The 18,960-nt window shown below is 40.9% G+C and overlaps 1 protein-coding gene across 1 annotated transcript in view; it reads right to left on the bottom strand.

Moving 5' to 3' along the window:
• DNAJC1 (DnaJ heat shock protein family (Hsp40) member C1) overlaps positions 1 to 18,562 on the bottom strand; it is a 109,707-nt gene extending 91,145 nt beyond the window's left edge. The window contains exon 1 of the mRNA XM_062633659.1: positions 18,266 to 18,562. Coding sequence (XP_062489643.1) covers positions 18,266 to 18,430 — 165 coding nt within the window. The 5' untranslated portion in view covers positions 18,431 to 18,562. The remainder of the gene's footprint in view (positions 1 to 18,265) is intronic.
• Between the last annotated feature and the right edge of the window lie 398 nt (positions 18,563 to 18,960).

The raw sequence follows: 18,960 nt of genomic DNA, 5'->3' as shown, positions 1-18,960 counted from the left end.
ACTATAAATACTGAATACTGAAAATCCTTACGGTTCTTTTCATTGAAGTTCTGGTGTACCTACTACCAAGCACTACAAAGCCCCAAGCAATAAATTCAGCAATGGCTTCAAATCTGGGTTTGTAAGGTTCCTTTTCACTTCAAATTACACAGAATAAAAATCAACATCCATATTCCCCAACATTACATTTAGAACAAAAAAGCATCACAACAAAAGAATTTTTAAGCAATAATGTATATAATGCTTAACATTTCAAAAATATTGATTTTGGCAATTATGAGGAATTCCATAACATAATAAGGAAGGAACAGCACAAACATCTTCTCAGATTTAGTGCTGTCTATTGGCAGTATCTCAAAAGAAAGGGCAAAACAGCAGCCCGTCTCTTCGGCAATGTCTAATGCAGCAAGTATGCAGCTATGTCAGCCTCTCCCTTTGTGCTCCACAGCTGTAATCAACTGTGGACATTTGTTATGCTCTATGTTAATGCTCTACAATCAAACCTGACCTACACAGAAACACACACACAACACACCGAAAATCTGGGAGGGTTTGTCTAGATCAAGTAAATAAGAAAAAGAACTAATAAAGTAACAGCAGAATGGAGCCAGGCTGCATGACCTTGATTACTTCCATTTCAAACCCTTGAGTGACTTACAGTACAACTACTCCCATAGTTACCCATCACTCCCACATACAATGTTTGAATTATGGAAATCACACAAGGTCTTCACCACAACTAGGTATTTTGTCCACGGAAGAAGATAAAAGTACAAAGACTTCTTGATGTTGTCCTGTTAGACAAAATAACAGCTAGCACATTCAACGGAGCTTATAAACTCAATTTCTGTTACAGAAATTTAAAAATTAAAAAGAACAGTTATCACATTAAAATGAATAGGAAAAAAAACAACATTCTCCATACTGGTAATATTCTATGCCTTATCAATACCTCATCAGTAAGTACAGAACTGTTGAACGATTTCTATCAAATCCTGGGTCTACCAGCCTCCAGATTAAACCTGCGTTGTGCAAGTACTGGATGGCCACTTACCTACTTCTAACTGAGAAGAGCCAGCTCTCCACACAAGAGACTGCTCACACAAAGTAGTTTGCTAAAACTTCGCCATTGGGAAAGCAACCTCCAGACAGCCAGGCTTTCCAGCTGGAAAAGGTCAGTCTGAAATATATGACTTCTGAATTTTCTTGGCCCTGTAACCCAGCCTGCTCGTCCAAAGACACTTTGTTTCTAAACCAGCAATTTTCAAACACAGTTATGAAAAATCCTCCTTCCAAATAATCACTGCTATAACCCTCCTACCTATTAAAATTGAGACCACATCAAATATTTGTTCAAGAATGATTGGAGAATGCCACAGATTCTAAAAGTAGGTATTATGAAACTTAGGGAAAAGAAAAATAGGACCTATACTGACATGTAGAAGTAAAAATGGATCTTCAGCAATCATACAGGAAAGAAGAGACCAAACAACGGAACAAGCAAAGAAAAAGCAAAATAAAAACCACATCAACAACTACAGTATGTGAGGACTGGGGGAGGGAAGGGGGGGCGGAAATTAAAAAGGCAAGAATAAGAAAAGGGAATATACAGAGGATTGTAACATGCAGCCTGAAGCCACATGCAGCTTTAAGCTCAAGGCAACACTAAGTGCCTGTTGCTTGGCAATTCAATCTCGAGGTCCAACTGAAAAGACAAAACCAATTTTAGACAGTCATTTTAGTTACAGGAAGCATAGGGATTAGACAAAGAGGCTGTTCTTGAAGTAACTGAAATGTAAGTTAACCAGGGTGCATACAACCACTTTAGCTCCTGTGCTGAAAGAAAGGACTGAATTTATGATGAGCAGTGAAAGCCACAGTAAAATTTCATGGCAGCAGGAATACATTTAAAAGCAAACCAACCACACAATAAAGAGAAAAGATGACCCCCAAGATTAAGAGTGACAAATGGAAGTAGGAGACATTGGAGATTGGGGGGGGAGGGGGTGGATGGAGATAAAAACAAACAAACAAAAGAAATCTTCAGTTTTTCTTCCTGAACATGATTACATGTAGTTCAAGCTGATTGCAGATCTCTCAAAAGGATGTTTCGGATACACTGATAAGAAAAAGTAACCAGAGGAAGAGTGCTTAAAAGTTATAGATATCCCTGATTGATAACTACAGTTCCCCACGAGAGGACAAAAAAAAACCAAAAAACAAAAAAAAAAACAAAGAAACAGAAGATCAAGTACAGTAAGTATATTCTCAAGCAGAAGAGAGAAGACTGTCAGACTCTTTCAGCCTCTGAAAATCAGAACAGCAAAAAAGCCTAGCACAAAGCCATGGGAAGTGTCATCAAGGAAGAGAGAATAATTATTAGCTCCAGGGGCTGCATGGACAATCACCGTGGACTCCAATGCAGAAGGTTCTGCAATGCATTTACAAAGCCCTAACAACGCTCAACCATCACAAGCCAGCTCAGCAGTTCTCAGCTGCGGCCACCAGGGACCCTATATACTGCCCTCATTAAAACAAAACAGTTAGTGCGGTCCTAACAACAATGCTGTCTTGGTGAAAAATAAAGCTCTAGGCATAGCAAAGAACAAGAAGCCATTTAGGTAACGGTCTCGTTCTCCATCATTATTCTAGAATTGACAGTTTGAAAATGGGGATTTAGTTTGGAGGGACAGAAGACAAAATAAATAAAAAATACCTCCATGATGCCCAGTAAGCAAACAGCTAGTGAAAACTGTAAACCTGCTGCCAAACATTAACCTAGAACATGAAGCCTAGGTAGGCAGGTCTAAACAGATCTGCTATGAAATCTAGAGAGGGATAAAGAGACTAAAGAGAGAAAAGATCTGCGCATGTCATTCATTTTAATGATTTGTTTCTATCTTTTCTGGGTAAAGGAAATAACAAAGAGCGACTCAAAATATGCAGGAAATCTAAGGACTCATCTGCTTCCATTTCTGGGCCACAGGTGTTTATGCTAGGAGTATCACTGGGTCTCTAGGATGACAACTAAAGCCTAAAAATTAAAGATCAACTCATATGAAACACTGCCTGGACCCAGCTTTGTCAGAAAATGGGGCAGGCTTCCATATTTCATCCAAATAAAACAACCAAGGTTCAATTTAAACAGAATCAGTGGATAGCATAATAAACAAAATGCAACTTAAAATGTCATGACAATATCAGCAATCGTTCTTTTGAAGAGTGGCTCCTTTCCTTGGGCTATATCAGCAACTGCAGTACATTTTCCAGATTACTGATGCTTGAAACGAAACAATTTTAGAACATTTACACTAGTGCACATGCAATGATTCTTGCTAAAATCACCAATTCGATATTTAACTTCAAAAAATTAATATAGAAGAGCTCAAGCCTGTTAAATATTCACTAACAGTGACCGTAAGAACTCTAGAATAACCTGGCTCCACTGGATTCTCCTGCTTTTCTTTCCGTTGCCAGCAATTTTTTGAGTCAAAAAATTGCTATCACCACACTGCATCTCACTTGACTAAGTGACAGATTTTGCAGTAGTATAACACATCTAGAGTATTCTTTCACCTCTTGTAATGATTTTTTTCCTTAACCATGTCATTACAAGACAGAACCTTGTGCAAATGAGTCCTGTTTTCAAGGTGCCAGTATATGAATCTGTTACTACTGACATTCAATAGATCCCAGAGCACAAGCACAGGGCTGAGAGTCAGAACACTGTTTTCTAAACAAAAAAATTACCTCAAATAGTCTTACCATGGCCTAGCACAGAAACTAGCAGCTTGTATATTAATTGAGTCACACACACAAAAAAAGAAAAAAACAAAAAAAAAAAACAACCCACCAGTCTATATTTTCTGGGGGGAAGGAATCCATTAATTCCCACATTCCACAAAACACTGGTTTTCTTTCATGTTTTATTGTATCTGAGTAATCAGTGTTCTTCAGGGGATCTTTACTCCTTTTAACTGCCCCTTCAGGACTCATACCATCTCATCTTTAAATGGCATACTGGTTTCATTATATAACCAGACAAAAGACGAAGTTTTTAGCATTATTTTCCACCTTTGCCAACTTACACCAGATACCATCGCTTTAGGCATTCTTATCTTCATGCTTAAAACCATTAATAGATTGGGGGTGGCGGGCAGTGGAAAAGTTTTTTCGTGTTGATTTTTTTATCCACCCACCCCTGCCAGTGAAGTCTAATGGGCACCTCTGCTTGAGCAAGCTACCCCTTAAGAATAACCAAAAAATAAGCCTCTTACTAAATTGTTCCATGAATCTGATGCTCAGGTGAAGAATGGAAATGACTGCAATATGTGCACTTTAAGGCTTGCAGCCAAACAGCCTGGGACTCCACAAGCAGCCCTCGTGCAACTTGGTGGGGAGTGTTAGGTTTTATGCTAATAGCAAGTTCTACTCTTGCAGCTGGAATGGGAAATACTCTGTATATTTGTCTGAGCTGGACTGCAAAATATTGAATACCTGATCAAGATACAATTCTATCTTGACTGAGAAATCAATTTCAGAAACCAGCCTAGCCCAGTTCTGTCTTTCCTGGCCATAGTATCAATCTGATCATTCTAACCAGCTGTCATGTAAGGCTCTCATATCTCATGACAGCAGACAGGATAACCGATACCCTGATAATAATGGGATATTGTTAATTCAATGACAGTGTCTTTGACTTAATCTGTTTGAAAGAGCACAGAGGCTGTAGGAATGCGTCTTCCATATTCCAGAAGTGATGAAACTCACATTTTACAGCTTTCTGCTTTCTTTTGGTCAGAAATTTAAGAAGTTACCACACCTCTGTTAACAATTTTCTAAATACCAATTAATATCTTTTTTTATTAAAAAAAAAAAACACATTTTGAGGAAGGCAAACACATAGAAGACAACTGAAATTATGTCTTAAAAAGAAAATATGGATATCTGTATTCAGTCTTAAGCAGTGTTCATATTCACAAATACATTTACAAGTTAAAAAGAAAAATGACTGCATACAAAAACTGTGCTAAAACCTTGAAATTCAATACATTTTATTCATTACAAGTTTCAACTTTAATAGGTTCACTTACAGTTCCTGTATTTCTAATAAGTTCCCTGCTGTAAAATTTATTTTGGCAAATTTCTGTCTTTTAAAAACTTTTAGAAGTAAGGTTTTAAGACATGTCCTATGTATCTATCCAAGTAAACTAGACTGGCAAGTCATTCAATTTGCAAAACCCCTTTATTTCTTTAAATGAAATAAAAACCAGGATGCTACCCTACAGACTGCTTGATGATGAAACTATGAGAAGTTTCATTCAGGAATAAAGCTACAGCCATGCAATTCAGTAATTCATTTAATGAGTCTTTCTTGTTGGAGATGTTCAAGAGATTACCGCACCAACATATTCTTTGCAGTAGATGCAGACAAGTCACAGAATCATGGAATGATTTGGGTTAGAAGAGACCTTAAACATCATCTAGCTCCAATCTCCCTATCATTGGCTAGGAGACCTCCCACTAGACCAGGTTGTTCAAAGCCCCATCCAGCCTGGCCTTGAACACTCGCAGAGATGGGGCAGCCACAGCTTCTCTGGAGAAAGAGAAGAGCTAGGTCAACAGAGGTTAATTTAACTTGAAATAAATACACAAACATATCACTCCAAACAGACAAATTAGATGCTAAGAAGTGGCCAGGATCACTGCTTTCATCTGAGATTACTGAATGAAATTTATATACAAAGTCAGAGGCAGGCAGGTGACAAAAGGTAACCCAGTACTGCAAAAAAATGCCATCAGAGACCAGGCAAGCTAACAATGAGATTCCAAACCACATACACACAAAACCAACCAACCAAACCAACAAAAAAAAAAAAAAAAACAAAACAAAACAAAAACCACAGCCAAACCAAACAGGAGACATCCTGGGAATTACAGACCAGAAAGTTTATCATCCATCCTTACTAAAGGCAGGAGGGGCTACACAAATAAACTTACTGTAGTCAGGGTTAAACGTGGTCTGTTGTAAAAGACATTGCATAGCTTCTACAAAGAGAGACAGCCTCACCAACCCACCCGAGCCATTGGAGTGCATCAGTAAGAAGAGAGGAGGCCCAGCAGCCACGGTACAGTCCTATTATGAAAAAGCTTTTGACAAGGTTCTACACCAAAGGCTATCAAAGAAACCAACTTGCTCCAGGATGGGAGGAAAGAGTCTTACAAATACAAAATTAATTAACAGGATACAAAAAAGCAAGGTTTAATGGCCAGTTTTCAGGGCAGAGAATAGGCAGCTGAAAGGTCTCCTGCTGGGGGATTGGTGCTGGGACTGGCTTTATTCAGCACTTTAAATGACAACCTGAAGAAATCTCACAGTTCATAGGTGACACTACACATTTTGGGTAGATACCGGACAGTAATGAGGGAATGCCAAACCAAGCGATCTGGCAAAAAAGTGAGATATAAGAACCAGTATAGGTAAGACCAGCACCTTAAACTAAACCATGCCTACACAGAACAGAGCTCGGAGCTGGCAGCTAGAGCAACCAAAGACGTGTTGCTGACAGTCCTCCAAACCCACTGTAGAGCACCAGCTGAAAGACACCACCAGAGACACACCTTTTAATATTACTGATCACAAACTGGAGGTTGAGAGGTAAAGGGAGCAAATGGGCTGCAAAATACGGTTAGGTTCATATTGCCCTGGTTTTGGCTGGATAGAATTTCTTTCTTAGTAGCTGGTGCAGTGCTGTATTTCAGCTTTAGTCTGAGAACAATGCTGATAACCATCAATGTTTTAGTTGTTGCTAAATAATGCTTACTCCAATCAAGGACTTTTCAGTCTCTCACACTGACAGTGAGGAGGGGCACAAGAAGCCAGGAGCAAGCAGAGACAGGACACCTGACCCAAACTAGCCGAAGGGGTATTCCATACCACAGCACGTCATGCCCAGTATATAAACTGCGGGGAATTATCCAGAAGGGCATATCACTGCTCAGGTCAGGTGGGGTACCTGTCAGAAGGTGGTGAGCAATTGTATTGTGTATCATGTGTCTTTCTTGACTTTATTCCTCTCTCTCTTTCCCCTTTTATTATTATAAAAGTATTTAACTTTATTTCAGTTCTTAACTGAACATGCAGGTTTTACCTTTGTCCAATTCTCCTCCCTATCCTACCAGAAGGGGAAGTGAGCAAGCAGTTATATGGTACTTAGTTACTGTCATCTGGGGTTAAACCATGACAGTCCTTTTTGGGTGGAATGCTTCAAAAATTTCCATTCTTGCACAGCAGTCTATTCTAGCTAAAACCAGGACACACATGCATTCCCCAATAACACCATCTGGCTTTATTATTTTTATTCAGTAAATGCAAGGGTTATACAGAAGCATATATAAATAGCAAGAAACCAGCCAGAGCTCACTGACAGCATCCAGCACTCCTTTGAAGGCATTCACAGAGCTTGTGCATGACGTGGAGGGGAGACCAAGAAGACTAGCAAATGGAAATAGGCCCTCACAGGGACCAGGATATGTTCCTTGAGACACAGTACTAGACTCTTATTAAACATTTTAAATCAAGACCAGGCAAGGATGTTTAGTATTCTCAATTGCAAATAGCACTTTTTTCTTTAAATCACATTATTTCTTAACTGATATATGGTTATAAAAAAAAAATATTCTCTTCAGAAGCCATACTGCATGACATCACTAAGGAAAAGATTATTTAAAAAGAAAACAGAAGTAGGTATCTCCAGTGACCAAATGAATATCCAACCACACAAAGTCAGATCAAAACGGTGTCTAACTACACAGAGACAGAGATTTTCAACCAATGAATTACAAGGACCTGGAAACCAGGAAGCAACTGATCTACTTCAGCTATTGTCCTTAAACCTAAGTTCACTAACCAGAAAATTAAGGTCTTTATAAATCATATCCATTTGGAGGTAAGAAAGGTAAGTGTGTGAAAGGCATAAATCATCATGATTGAGGAAATTAGTAGGTCAGTAACTCATTGATAGATAAGTCTCCATCTGTCCAGCAGAGGATTGGATTTTTTTTTTCTTTTTCCAAAATGAACACAGCTTTTGGGTTAAGCACCTATTATTATTCAACCAGAAAACATAAAGACTTGCACACTTTGGTATGGGAACTCTGTACCATGCAACTGAACATGAATGCAAGTTACACCTAATTTTTAAATCTAGTACATAACTGATGAACAGAGGTTTCTTCTTTCACCATTGTGAGCTGCAAAATGCAAGTGACTGGCTCATACCCTCAATCTGTATTTCCACTGTTGAAATATTCTCAGCAGATAGAGGCCAACATTTTAATTCACTAATTTGTTTTGAATGCTGCTGGTCTAGCTTGTAGTGTTGGAAAGCTGCTGGAGCAGAAATATAAAGAGGACAATATTCAGTAGAATAGAAACTACAAACCACACAGCTTTCAAACTGACCAAAGAAATAATTTCTATTCTGCCTAACAGATAGATAGACTCAGGATGGAAAATAAGCTTATTTCAACCAACTGAAAGAAGTGTTTGAATTGAATAAGATTTCCTTTCCACCAACTAAGATTTTAAATAATTCCTAATAGGAAATGGGAAGAGGTTTCCATATAGGATGGATTTTTACAGACTTTTTTCTGCTGTAACACTGTAGTACCACTGTTACACACAACGCTAAGTAAAGCGATTGCTAATATGATTGGAAACTGTCACAAATTAAATGGCATACAGTCCTACTCTCCCATGACAACATCTATATCACGTAAAAGAACACTACAGAAATGGTGATTATGAACTATAAAAGCTAATCTAAATCAGTTTGAAATTTAATCAAACATTGATCAATCAAACTGTAGAATTATCTGCAATATTTTCAGAGTAGGTAAAAAACAATTATTGCCTCTTAAAGGAGAAGCTATTCACCCCAAATCAGTGCAATAAGGCTACTTCACAGCTTTCTCAGGTTCTCATCAGCACAGACTTTTTTTCAACAGGCAAAAGCACTTTTCAGTGCTGGAGACAGCAGCATTTCAGAATTATAGCCCATGCATAAAAGTAAGGCTTCCGTAGTTCTTCCTTTTGTCTTTAGTCAGAGAAAGATTGCAGAGTGACTTTATTTCAACAGCTCCTATACATCTTCTGGTTTTCTCTGCAGATTTTCCAGATTAACACTGAGAAGGAAGAATTTCACATCCAGCAAAGACAAGGGACTGCTTAGGAGTTATCTTTGCTTCTCATTCCACCACTCATTTGCTTGACATCAAGAACAGTTTGTAACGCCTGTAAACTGGGTCGTTCCAGAAATCTGCATTTAGCAGTCCATCAGATTAGAGCCCAGTAATACACAGTCCTACTTTGAAGTGTTCCATTCAAACTGTGTTACTGTTTGCATAACTGTAACATACACCACATGTACCACACATTACCACACACATAAGATTGTAAACAATCACTATTATACAGACCTAACAACATCCAAACAAGGTTGATGGACACAAAAACAAGAAACAAAAGAAAGCCCAAATCTCATAGTTTGGGGAGAAACAACAATTTTAGGCTGCAGGAAGAAATGAACAAACAAAAAAAAACCCAAACCTACTGCTCAGGAACCCAAAATTGACAGAAGCAAACTTTCAATGGGTCCAGCATACAGCTAAACAAAACCACAAACACTAACAAGTAAATCAAAAGCAAAACTGCATGTTTTCATATGCTGCATGAATTTTGTTAGCCCCCTAGGATGCTGTAGAAAACCAAAACATTTCAGATATACATTAATTTCCTCCTTTATTTCATTTTAATATCAGACCTATTCTTAGAGATTAAAATCCCTTTGTTATCGCTTATACTTTCATTCTTCCTGGCTCAGCTGTGCAACAGCACCATGGCCTTTTTGTTACTGGCTCTGCTGAGAGCACAAGGAGCACCACCCCAACTAAGGGACATTTGATATGCTTAATTCCATTCTTTTAATTTTAACAAGTACTTAAAATAGCATCAAAGATACCTCCAAATATCTTCCTAGTTTTCTCTAGATCTTATTAGAAAACACTGTTAATGTTAATTGTAAAAGAAATCCAGACAGAGCACAAAATGTTTATCATTCAACAGAATGAAATTAAGACGGCCTCTAGGAGTTTTCTTTACACATCTTTACAGGCAAAGATGATGATCACAGTCCACAGCAGTCAAGTAATGGAAAGCCATTTACAAAACTGTATGTTAGGCTAACTGTGTGGCTGTTCTGGATACCAACATAGGCACATGGATGAGAACTTCTGCAAAGGAGATGAATTTGAAACAAGCATAAAAACCTACAGCCTTGATAGAGCACCAGAGGCCACCAGTACAGGTTAGCTACCTTTCCTTGCCAAGAAATTGGCCACTCCTTTCAATGAATTACAGGTCAAATAAAAGAACTTCTAGGAAGAAAAACAGCTCATTTGCAATTTGAAGATTAAGCTATTATGGATACATCCTTAAAGGATTAGTGAAGTGGGAAGTATAGAGAGGAAGAGCTGAAACATTATTGCTGCTGCAGACAGAAGAACAAGGGAAAAAAAAAAAAGAAAATCAAGACTGCTTGTTTTATCCTTTTCACAGTGCTTTGCATAATGTCAGTTCCCTTGGGTTCCCAAGCACAGTAGTTTCCTGCTGCTATATGTCCTTTTACGCAGCAAAAAAGAAGAAAAATATAATCTGAAAGAAATCAAGGAAGTATCATATGAATGAATTACCAGGGAAAGTTAACAGTAAATGTCTTTAAAACTACTTATAATGGTAGATTCTAAAACACTTTTGTGTCTTCAAGAAAGGAACCAACAATGAAAGCAAAAAAACCCTGGATTTCCTTGGACAACATCCAAGGAGAAACTTAACAAGAAACAATACAGAAAGCCTATTTTTATGGAAAATACAAGTTTCACAAGTCTAGATGTCTCGATCATTTTTAAATGAAGCAATTGTGAACAAAACCATCAGGGAACGTTATGCATACCCAATACATAATGTAATCCATTCTGTAAGTGCCCCAACATGTATCAGCAGCTTACCTGGAAGTTCAGCACTTAGAACAAAGTGAAATTAAAACCAAAACACACAAAACCCCATATCCTGCAACATCCTCAGTTACAAATCTGGGCCGTTATCCTTAGTGCTTCAATATGGTGACCCCTGTGAGCAATTAAGCTACTCTGTAGTTCAGAACAACTTTGTTTTAAAGTATCCAAGCAAATAATCAGAACAGTGGCTTCACACGCTTCTAATAATTAGCATTTGTTATGAAAAAAGTTTCCAGAACCACTGGAAATCTCACTTCCACATATAACTTAAGTAAAAGACTCAAACAGAAAGTTTAAAACCATGAAGGGATGGACAATTGTGTCTCAATAACACACTGAGAAAAAAATACACAATTACTTTCATGGAATTAACTGAGACTACAGCTAAAGCCATTAGAAACAAATCTGGATTTTCTAATGCTTTTTTTTTGTTTGAACTAGTGCAATGGAGTTCATCCCTGCCTCAATGTTGATAGTGTATTTGGGGGCTTTTTTGACTGCAAGTACCACAACAGGAGCCAATTCTTAAGGTTTAAAAAATAAAAATTTGAAGAACCCCTCCCTCATCCATCACTTAAACCTCACATCCATTATTTAAACCTAGGAATTACAAAGATCCTCATTGTCCACATAAAGGTCTGCTACTACTATCACCTAGTCACGTATTACAGGAGTTATTTATTTTTTACAGTTTGGGGCAAGAAACTTAAAACATATTTCATCTTCCCAACAGAGAACTCCGATGCTGTGATTAACAGCACATGAAAATCTAAAGCCCTGCAAAACTACAAGACCTGCTTAATATATATTTTGAACAAGCAGTAGAAAACAATCTTGAAACAGGTTTAGATCATTAGACACGATGTTTAATCACTAGCCCAACAACTTGATTCCTCAAAGGGGAGGAACTGAGGTATCAAGCTGTGACATGGCTCCATGTCACTTCACAGCATAAGACTGTCAGAAGTCACAGTGAATATCCTATTTGGCATGCAAAGACAAAACAGTCTCACAAAACAAGGCAAGAAAAGCCTACAGCTCATAGTTTTGACACAATCATCTGAAAAAAAGTGATGTCATAATTGCATACATGTCTCACTAAATCAAACACTTCCACATCTTAGAAGACTGAAGCAGTATCAGCAACCTAGATTTTCTCTAAAAAATTTGGAGATGATGCACACTCCATGATTTAGTAACACTGCACCCACATATGTTAACCTTAAAAAGCAGCAGGGAGGAGGCCTGCCTCAAGTGTTAGAAGAGCAACCAAAATAAGTTTCTGGAGTGTGATATTCCGTCAAGAAGTAGAAAAAAACTATTGAGTTTCTGGGCTTCCTCAGTTCCCCTTTCTTGTCCTCCTTATCTGCATCTTGCCTGTCAGAGAAGACAGAAAACCTGTGTGGGTACAGGTAGGCTGCGCTTGCTGAGGACTTGAGAGCATTTCTTGAACAGGTACAGCTCTCATTCACATGCCTCTTCCCACTTGGAAGGATCACTCCAGGTGCTCAAAGTGCCCCAAAAGCTCCACAGCAAAAATACCTTTGTCTAGATTTATTATTTTGTTTCTGGACAATGACCCATTCCAAGCCACAGCTATGGCAGTGCCAGACAATAAATAATAGAATCATGGAATAGTTAGGGTTGGAAAGGACCTTAAGATCACCTAGTTACAACCCCCCTGCCAAGGACAGGGACACCTCCCACTAAATCATGCCACCCAAGGCTCTGTCCAACCTGGCCTTGAACACAGCCAGGGATGGAGCATTCACAACTTCCCTGGGAAACACTAACATATTCAGAGATTGCAATTTTTTCTGAAAAACACATTACCAAATCTATGTCCAACAGCTTTACTTATATATAACATGAATTCACAACTTCAGAACTGCAGTGATGTACATGTTGCGTGTCAACACACTTACATAAAACAGACCACACCAAATCTATTACTGAGAATTTTCACAAGTCTCCCATAATGCCTTGTAATACCGTAAGAGCCACACAGTTTGTTGTGGGGCTCATTTCTGCTAAGGTTCTTACAGAGGAATGCCAAGAGGTAAATTCAACATCAACCATTTACTATAAACTTAAGTCTTAAAGGTGCATCCACATCAACTTTTTAGCGCAGATCAGAAGTGCACGTGTAAAGCAAACTTCCTTATTGTAGCTACTAACTGCATGTCATGAAGCAGTCCTGGAGTGGATGAACTTTTGGATTTCTGGGGTGGATTTCTTTTGGACAGAACTGGACTGTCATATGTAAAACCCGGAGCACAAGCAGCACACTTCAACACAAACAGGCACTGAGTCCATGCAGCCAGCCTGGAATTAGTTCAATGCCAAAAACAATCAAAGTAAAAAAATATTTAAAAAAAATCCCTGAAATGCAAATAGTACAGACACCAATTCCTCAGCACCAAATACTGAGTTCTACAGACACAACCCAGTCAGACCCTGCTATTTGCTAAGGTACACAACAGCTCCCCTGTTCCAGTGCTCTTGAAAGGAGCCTATTAGTCCACATCCAGCTCATCTAGAGGGGTTGTGGCTTCCTGCAGCCAAAGAAATCCAACTCTTTGGTTTTCACATCTTGTACTTTCTTGGGGTTGTTCACATACCAGTGTCTCACATCCTGTAGGACCAAAATCAGGTTCCGGATGCACAGCCCTGCCTTTGTGATGCAGCATCATCTAGCAAACCCATGATCTAACAATGAAATCAATACAACGCTCTTAGTTCCCTACAGTAAAGCCACATGAATGGATTAAAGTTTGATTCAAACTAAATCTCATGTGTCACAGGAAGGCATAAGCAAGTAATGGAGAAAATACCCCTCTCAACATTTTTGGGGGTTATATATTTATCCACAGTGCTGGCCACCAAGCCCTACCTGTGTGTTAATTCTCCCTCAGGAACTTGAGCTCCCAGGCCTTCTACTACCTCAAAGGGCTCTTGTATGAAAGCAAATACAGAGTGAGTTTCTCCACTGCACGGGCCTAGCAGAACATTTAATATAAACCTCTTCCCTTATCCAATTACCCAGTAGAAGCCCAAGCCTTAGTCAGAAATTCCTTGATACATAACATACTGCTCTGCACAGGCCAATTCCAGGAACAAAGCTAATGCATTTTGACATACCTTCACAAACATTTCCTAAAAATGTATTGATCAGATCCCTTGTATCCAAGAACAGTATCACAAAGTCGCAAAAGACATTCAGAGGCCCATAGTGCCTTCGTTACTGCAAGCCAAAAGTAGAGAACTAGGTGATTCTCTTAAAGACATAAACAGTCATAATCAAAAGCATATTTTGCAAGGAAATCCACAGGTTCAACTGATACCAAGCTGATTAATCCAGAGCATATCATATTTATGCCATTATCAGCTATTGAAAGCTGTAAGAGACAATAAAATTAACTTGATCAGTTCATCTGTTCACCAAACAAGCTTGTAGCTCCCCAGATCTTCCTGGAATTTTTTCACAAAAGTTGACATCACACTTGCATGCTCTCATTCTCAGGTAACAGGGTAGTTTTATACCCTGCGAGTGTGCATAGCCTCTGGTTTAATTCTGCTGCTTCATGTTAGTTTTTAGATGAATACTATTTGGTCCTGATCCCCTTGTCAGTTTGAAACTGGCAATACTGAAGTGAATACTGAAATAATTATTACATCTGATCTGTCAAGAGTTTAGGATTCTATTTTCTTCAGTAACCACTTGGGGGAAATGGAAATGTAATCTTTTCTCAAGCCAAAGGTTATCTTATCTCCCCATTTCACTAGGTCAGCTTCTTGAGAATAACAAGGTTCTAAATGAGCCATCTGAATTAAATGCATCATCAATTTAAGAATCACCCAGGAAACAGAAAGGTAGAGAAAATTCTCAAATTGTTCAGAACAGCCATAGTAACAAAGTAACAATGCAGAACTTCTCATATATGCTATGCTACCATTAGATCTAATGGATTAACATGGTATCCTTGCACAAAACTCAGAACCTTCTTAATCTAGGTGCTCAGCCCTAATACCGTGGTTGGACAAGGGGACCCCCAGAGGTCTCTTCCACCCTCAACCATCCAGCTAGCACCTACAGATTTGCCAGCCAACCCCTCCTTGCAGTCAAGCACTGAGAACAGTTATTCTAAGAGTCAAGACAGTCACAGCCTCTTTCCTCTGTCACTCTATGTTTACAATAAAAATCACTTCCATGAGATCACCCTCTAACCCTCAGTCACCCAACTTGGAAAACACTACAGCACCTTCAAAGCTAACACCCTGCCTGTGCTGGATGACAGCTACCTGACAATGTCAAGAGAATTCCACAAGGCCCTTTAAAAGACGAAACACAAAATCCTTACTCATGCAAGCATAGAGTGGCACCTAAACAAAACAATAAAAATCACCAGTCCTCTCCAATCCCAAGGAAAAATCTGCAGCCAGAGGCTTCATGGTAGAGAGCTACAGGACTTCCCACAACCCCTTCTGCACCTTGTCAGCTGAGGTCAATATCAGCTTCTGACATCACATCAGAGATTCAACAAGCAGCTGATACCACAATTCTCCCATCAAAACCAAAGCCGCTTTAATGCCTTAAGGAAGCATTGGAATCCTACCCTTTATTTTTTCAAAACACAAGATGACATGTTTAGAAAAATTCTGGCAGCTATGATATACTACTGTTAACAAACATGGTCAAGCATCCCTATCACAGATGCAGAAGATACATCCTGCATAAAGAAATGCTGCTTTCCCCAGGAGTACATGAAGGGATTATCAGGACACAATACAAGGCAGTGAACACCAAGAGGAATACAGGAAGGGAGGGAGCAGGTAGAAAGCAAGCTTTGATGAATGAAAGGTAATGAAACAGTCCAAAGGATTCACCTGAGCACAGGGAATAAAACCATTAGCACCAGAACTACAAAAAGTTAATCACAGCATTTTAGTCGAAGGCATCCCAACTAAAACAATAGTGACATACAAAATAACCAGTAAGCTCTATTAAACCACAGCTTTTAAAAATAGCAGAAAACATGAAGGAATACACAAACAGCACAAAGAGACATTATGGTAAAAGGCAGCTACATGTTAAGACATCCAAGCTAGGCTACAGCACACCGGAGATTTGTGCACTTCCCTTGACCCTGTTATGAGACCTGTTACCCTTCTCATGCAGTTGCAGCTATCTAGAGAGTCACTGCAAGTCAGAACCCTGCTTCAGCATCTTGTTTGAAGCTTCGAGTACAGGTCAGAGGTGGATAAGCAAACATCAGGAACAAATGATTCAGTGTGGAAGAACCTGTAAACCTACACAGCACCTTCCAATGCTTACAAATTCCTATTGAAGCTCAACTTCAACACTATAAATTCTATTACTGTACTCACAGGTATATTCTGCTCTATGAACAAAGTGTCTAATATTATTTACACTTCCAGTCTTGGCTATAATTACATTATGAGCAACTTGCATATACTTACAACTAACAAAACCTTGTTTCATTTGCATTGCACTTTCAACAACTTCTTCCCTGCTCGCACATCACAAGTAATTCAAGTTCTCCATTGAAAGAGTAAAAGCATGAACTAGCAGAACATTTGCTTCCTAAAAGTGATATTATGTATTGATAAACACATAGGTCCACAAGGTACAGATGCAGCCCTACAAAAAAAGTTTGCATACCAGATCTGAACATCACTAATCAAAACAAACAAAACTGTGTTTCACTACATTACCTAACACTAAAATTGCCTTTGAGAAATTAAAACAGATTTTTGGTCTCATGAAAGTGAAACCTGGGTAGCAGTGTTTGCTGTGCTGTATATATGTGGTGTTCCATAGTACTTAGCATCAGATGTTTAAGAAGGAGTAAAAGAAAGAGATGAAACTGATTCAGAATCTCCCTAATCATCATTAACAACCACAGCCAGGAGTTTCCAAAACAGGACCCTTAAATTGCAGGCACCTTTCCTCTCTTTGTAGGCAGGACCCTAATAAAATGCACCTGGAAGTATTGCTACTATTCTCAAAAACTGTAAGAACTACATCAGAATAAACTTACAGGTTGTCAGGGAAGCCATTCAAATAGCAGAGGTGCTAGGAGACAAAGAACAAACAAAACATCTTTTGGGGACACTGGGTGAAGTAACAGACTATAAAGAATTACAGACAGTTATTGAGAGGAATACCAACTGGCAGAAGACAACAAAAAAAGGAACTCTAAGATGCACAAAGAGAGATCAAGCAAGATCACACACACGCAGCAGAGCATCTGGAGATGAGGAAGGCTGTCAAGTGAAAGGCAGGACAAGCAATACAAGCTAAAGATGCCAAGCGGCTGCAAAACCAGCAACCACATCTAAAACATACACAAAAAACATGCGATGAAAGTTTCTGGAACAGGAGTTCCTGTCTTGACTACACATGCATAAAAAAAAATAACAGAAGGTGCATAATAAATGCTTTAAGATAATCTTAAGTGTTGCCTAGCAATGAGAGGTAAAAAACATACATAATAAGCAAAATACAACGAAAGTAAACAGTCACCAAGCCACTATCAAAGCAGTCTACCACATGGCACACGAGAGAAAACAGGAGACGCGACACATAGCAATGCACAATCGTAAGAAGATACGGGACTAGCAGCTATTGCAGAATGAGGGAAAGATGAAAAACAGCCATACCCAGGATACACACGGAAAGTGGAAGAAGCACACAAGCTACTTTAGTCTAGATGCATTTGGAGAGAAATAGATATATTCAGAAGAGCAACGCAGTAAAACACACAAAGGTGAAGCGGGAGAGGGAGGGCTGATTTATGGTGGGGCCAGAAGGAGAAAAACCACAACAGTCTTTGAAGGAGAAGAGAGCCCCTGCAGAGGGAGAGAAGAGGCTGGGAAAGGGACTGGAACTGGGGCACGGGGGGGAGGTGGTGGTGGTGGTGGTGTCCCGGACCGCCGCGGCAGAGCCAGGCAGCCGCACGCGTGCCAGGGACGGAGGCGGATGACAGCGCCAGGCGAGAAGGCAAGGTGCCGGCGGCTTGCCCGGCACCCTGTGCCGCGGGGAGCGGCGGCGGAGGGGGGAGCCAGCCAGCCATGTTCGGCGGGGGCAGGGACGGCGGTGACAGGCGAGGCTCGTGCCCGCGGGAAAGGCCCGCGTCTATGGGGCGGGCCCCGGCCCCTCGCTCACCTGCTGCACCCCCAGGAAGTCGTAGAAGTTCCGCGGCACCTCCTCCACCAGGTCGAAGAGTTCCAGGTCGCCGCTGTCCCAGGCGCGGGCGCGGGGCGCCGCCAGCCCCAGCAGCGCCAGAAGCGGCAGTAGCCGGAGACGCGGCGCTGCCCACTGGCTGCCCATGACCGCGGCCCCGGCGGTATCGAGGACGTGGCCGGGGAGGCGCCGCCGCGGGCACGCACGGCCCAGCGACAGCTCCGCTCTGACGGCAAAGAGACAGGCCCGGCCCTTCCCAGGACGAGTCTCACAGGGGAGGGGCGGGAGAACGCTCTCAGCCTGGCCAATCGCCGCCTCCGCAGGCTGTGACGTCGGGTACCCCGGCAACGGCTGGCGCTCGCGCAGTCAGGGGCTGTGGGGGAAGGGCGAAGGGGGCGGGGGTAGCGGGCGGGCTCGCGGAGGAGCGGCGGGGGCTCGCCGGGACCCGGCCCGCGGTGGGTGCTTGCGCCCGCGCCGCGCCTCCGCGGCGCGGGCGCAAGCACCCACCTCGTGCCGGGGCCCGGCGAGCCCGCACCGAGCGCCCTTCCCTCCCGCAGCCGGTGGGTGCAGCCGCCACCGGGGCAGGCTCGCGGGTTGCGTTGTCCGCCGGCGCACGCAGCAGGGAAGAGGCGGCGGGAGAGCGGCCCCGCGTGCCCCCCGGGCGCTGGATTCCCCTC

This window comes from Pezoporus occidentalis, unplaced genomic scaffold, assembly GCF_034315485.1.
Source record: "Pezoporus occidentalis ecotype Australia unplaced genomic scaffold, CSIRO_AGI_Poc_V1 ctg40, whole genome shotgun sequence".
NCBI lineage: Eukaryota > Metazoa > Chordata > Aves > Psittaciformes > Psittacidae > Pezoporus > Pezoporus occidentalis.
The sequence above is the reverse complement of the archived record's forward strand: the minus strand, read 5'-3'. Positions and strand labels throughout refer to the sequence as shown.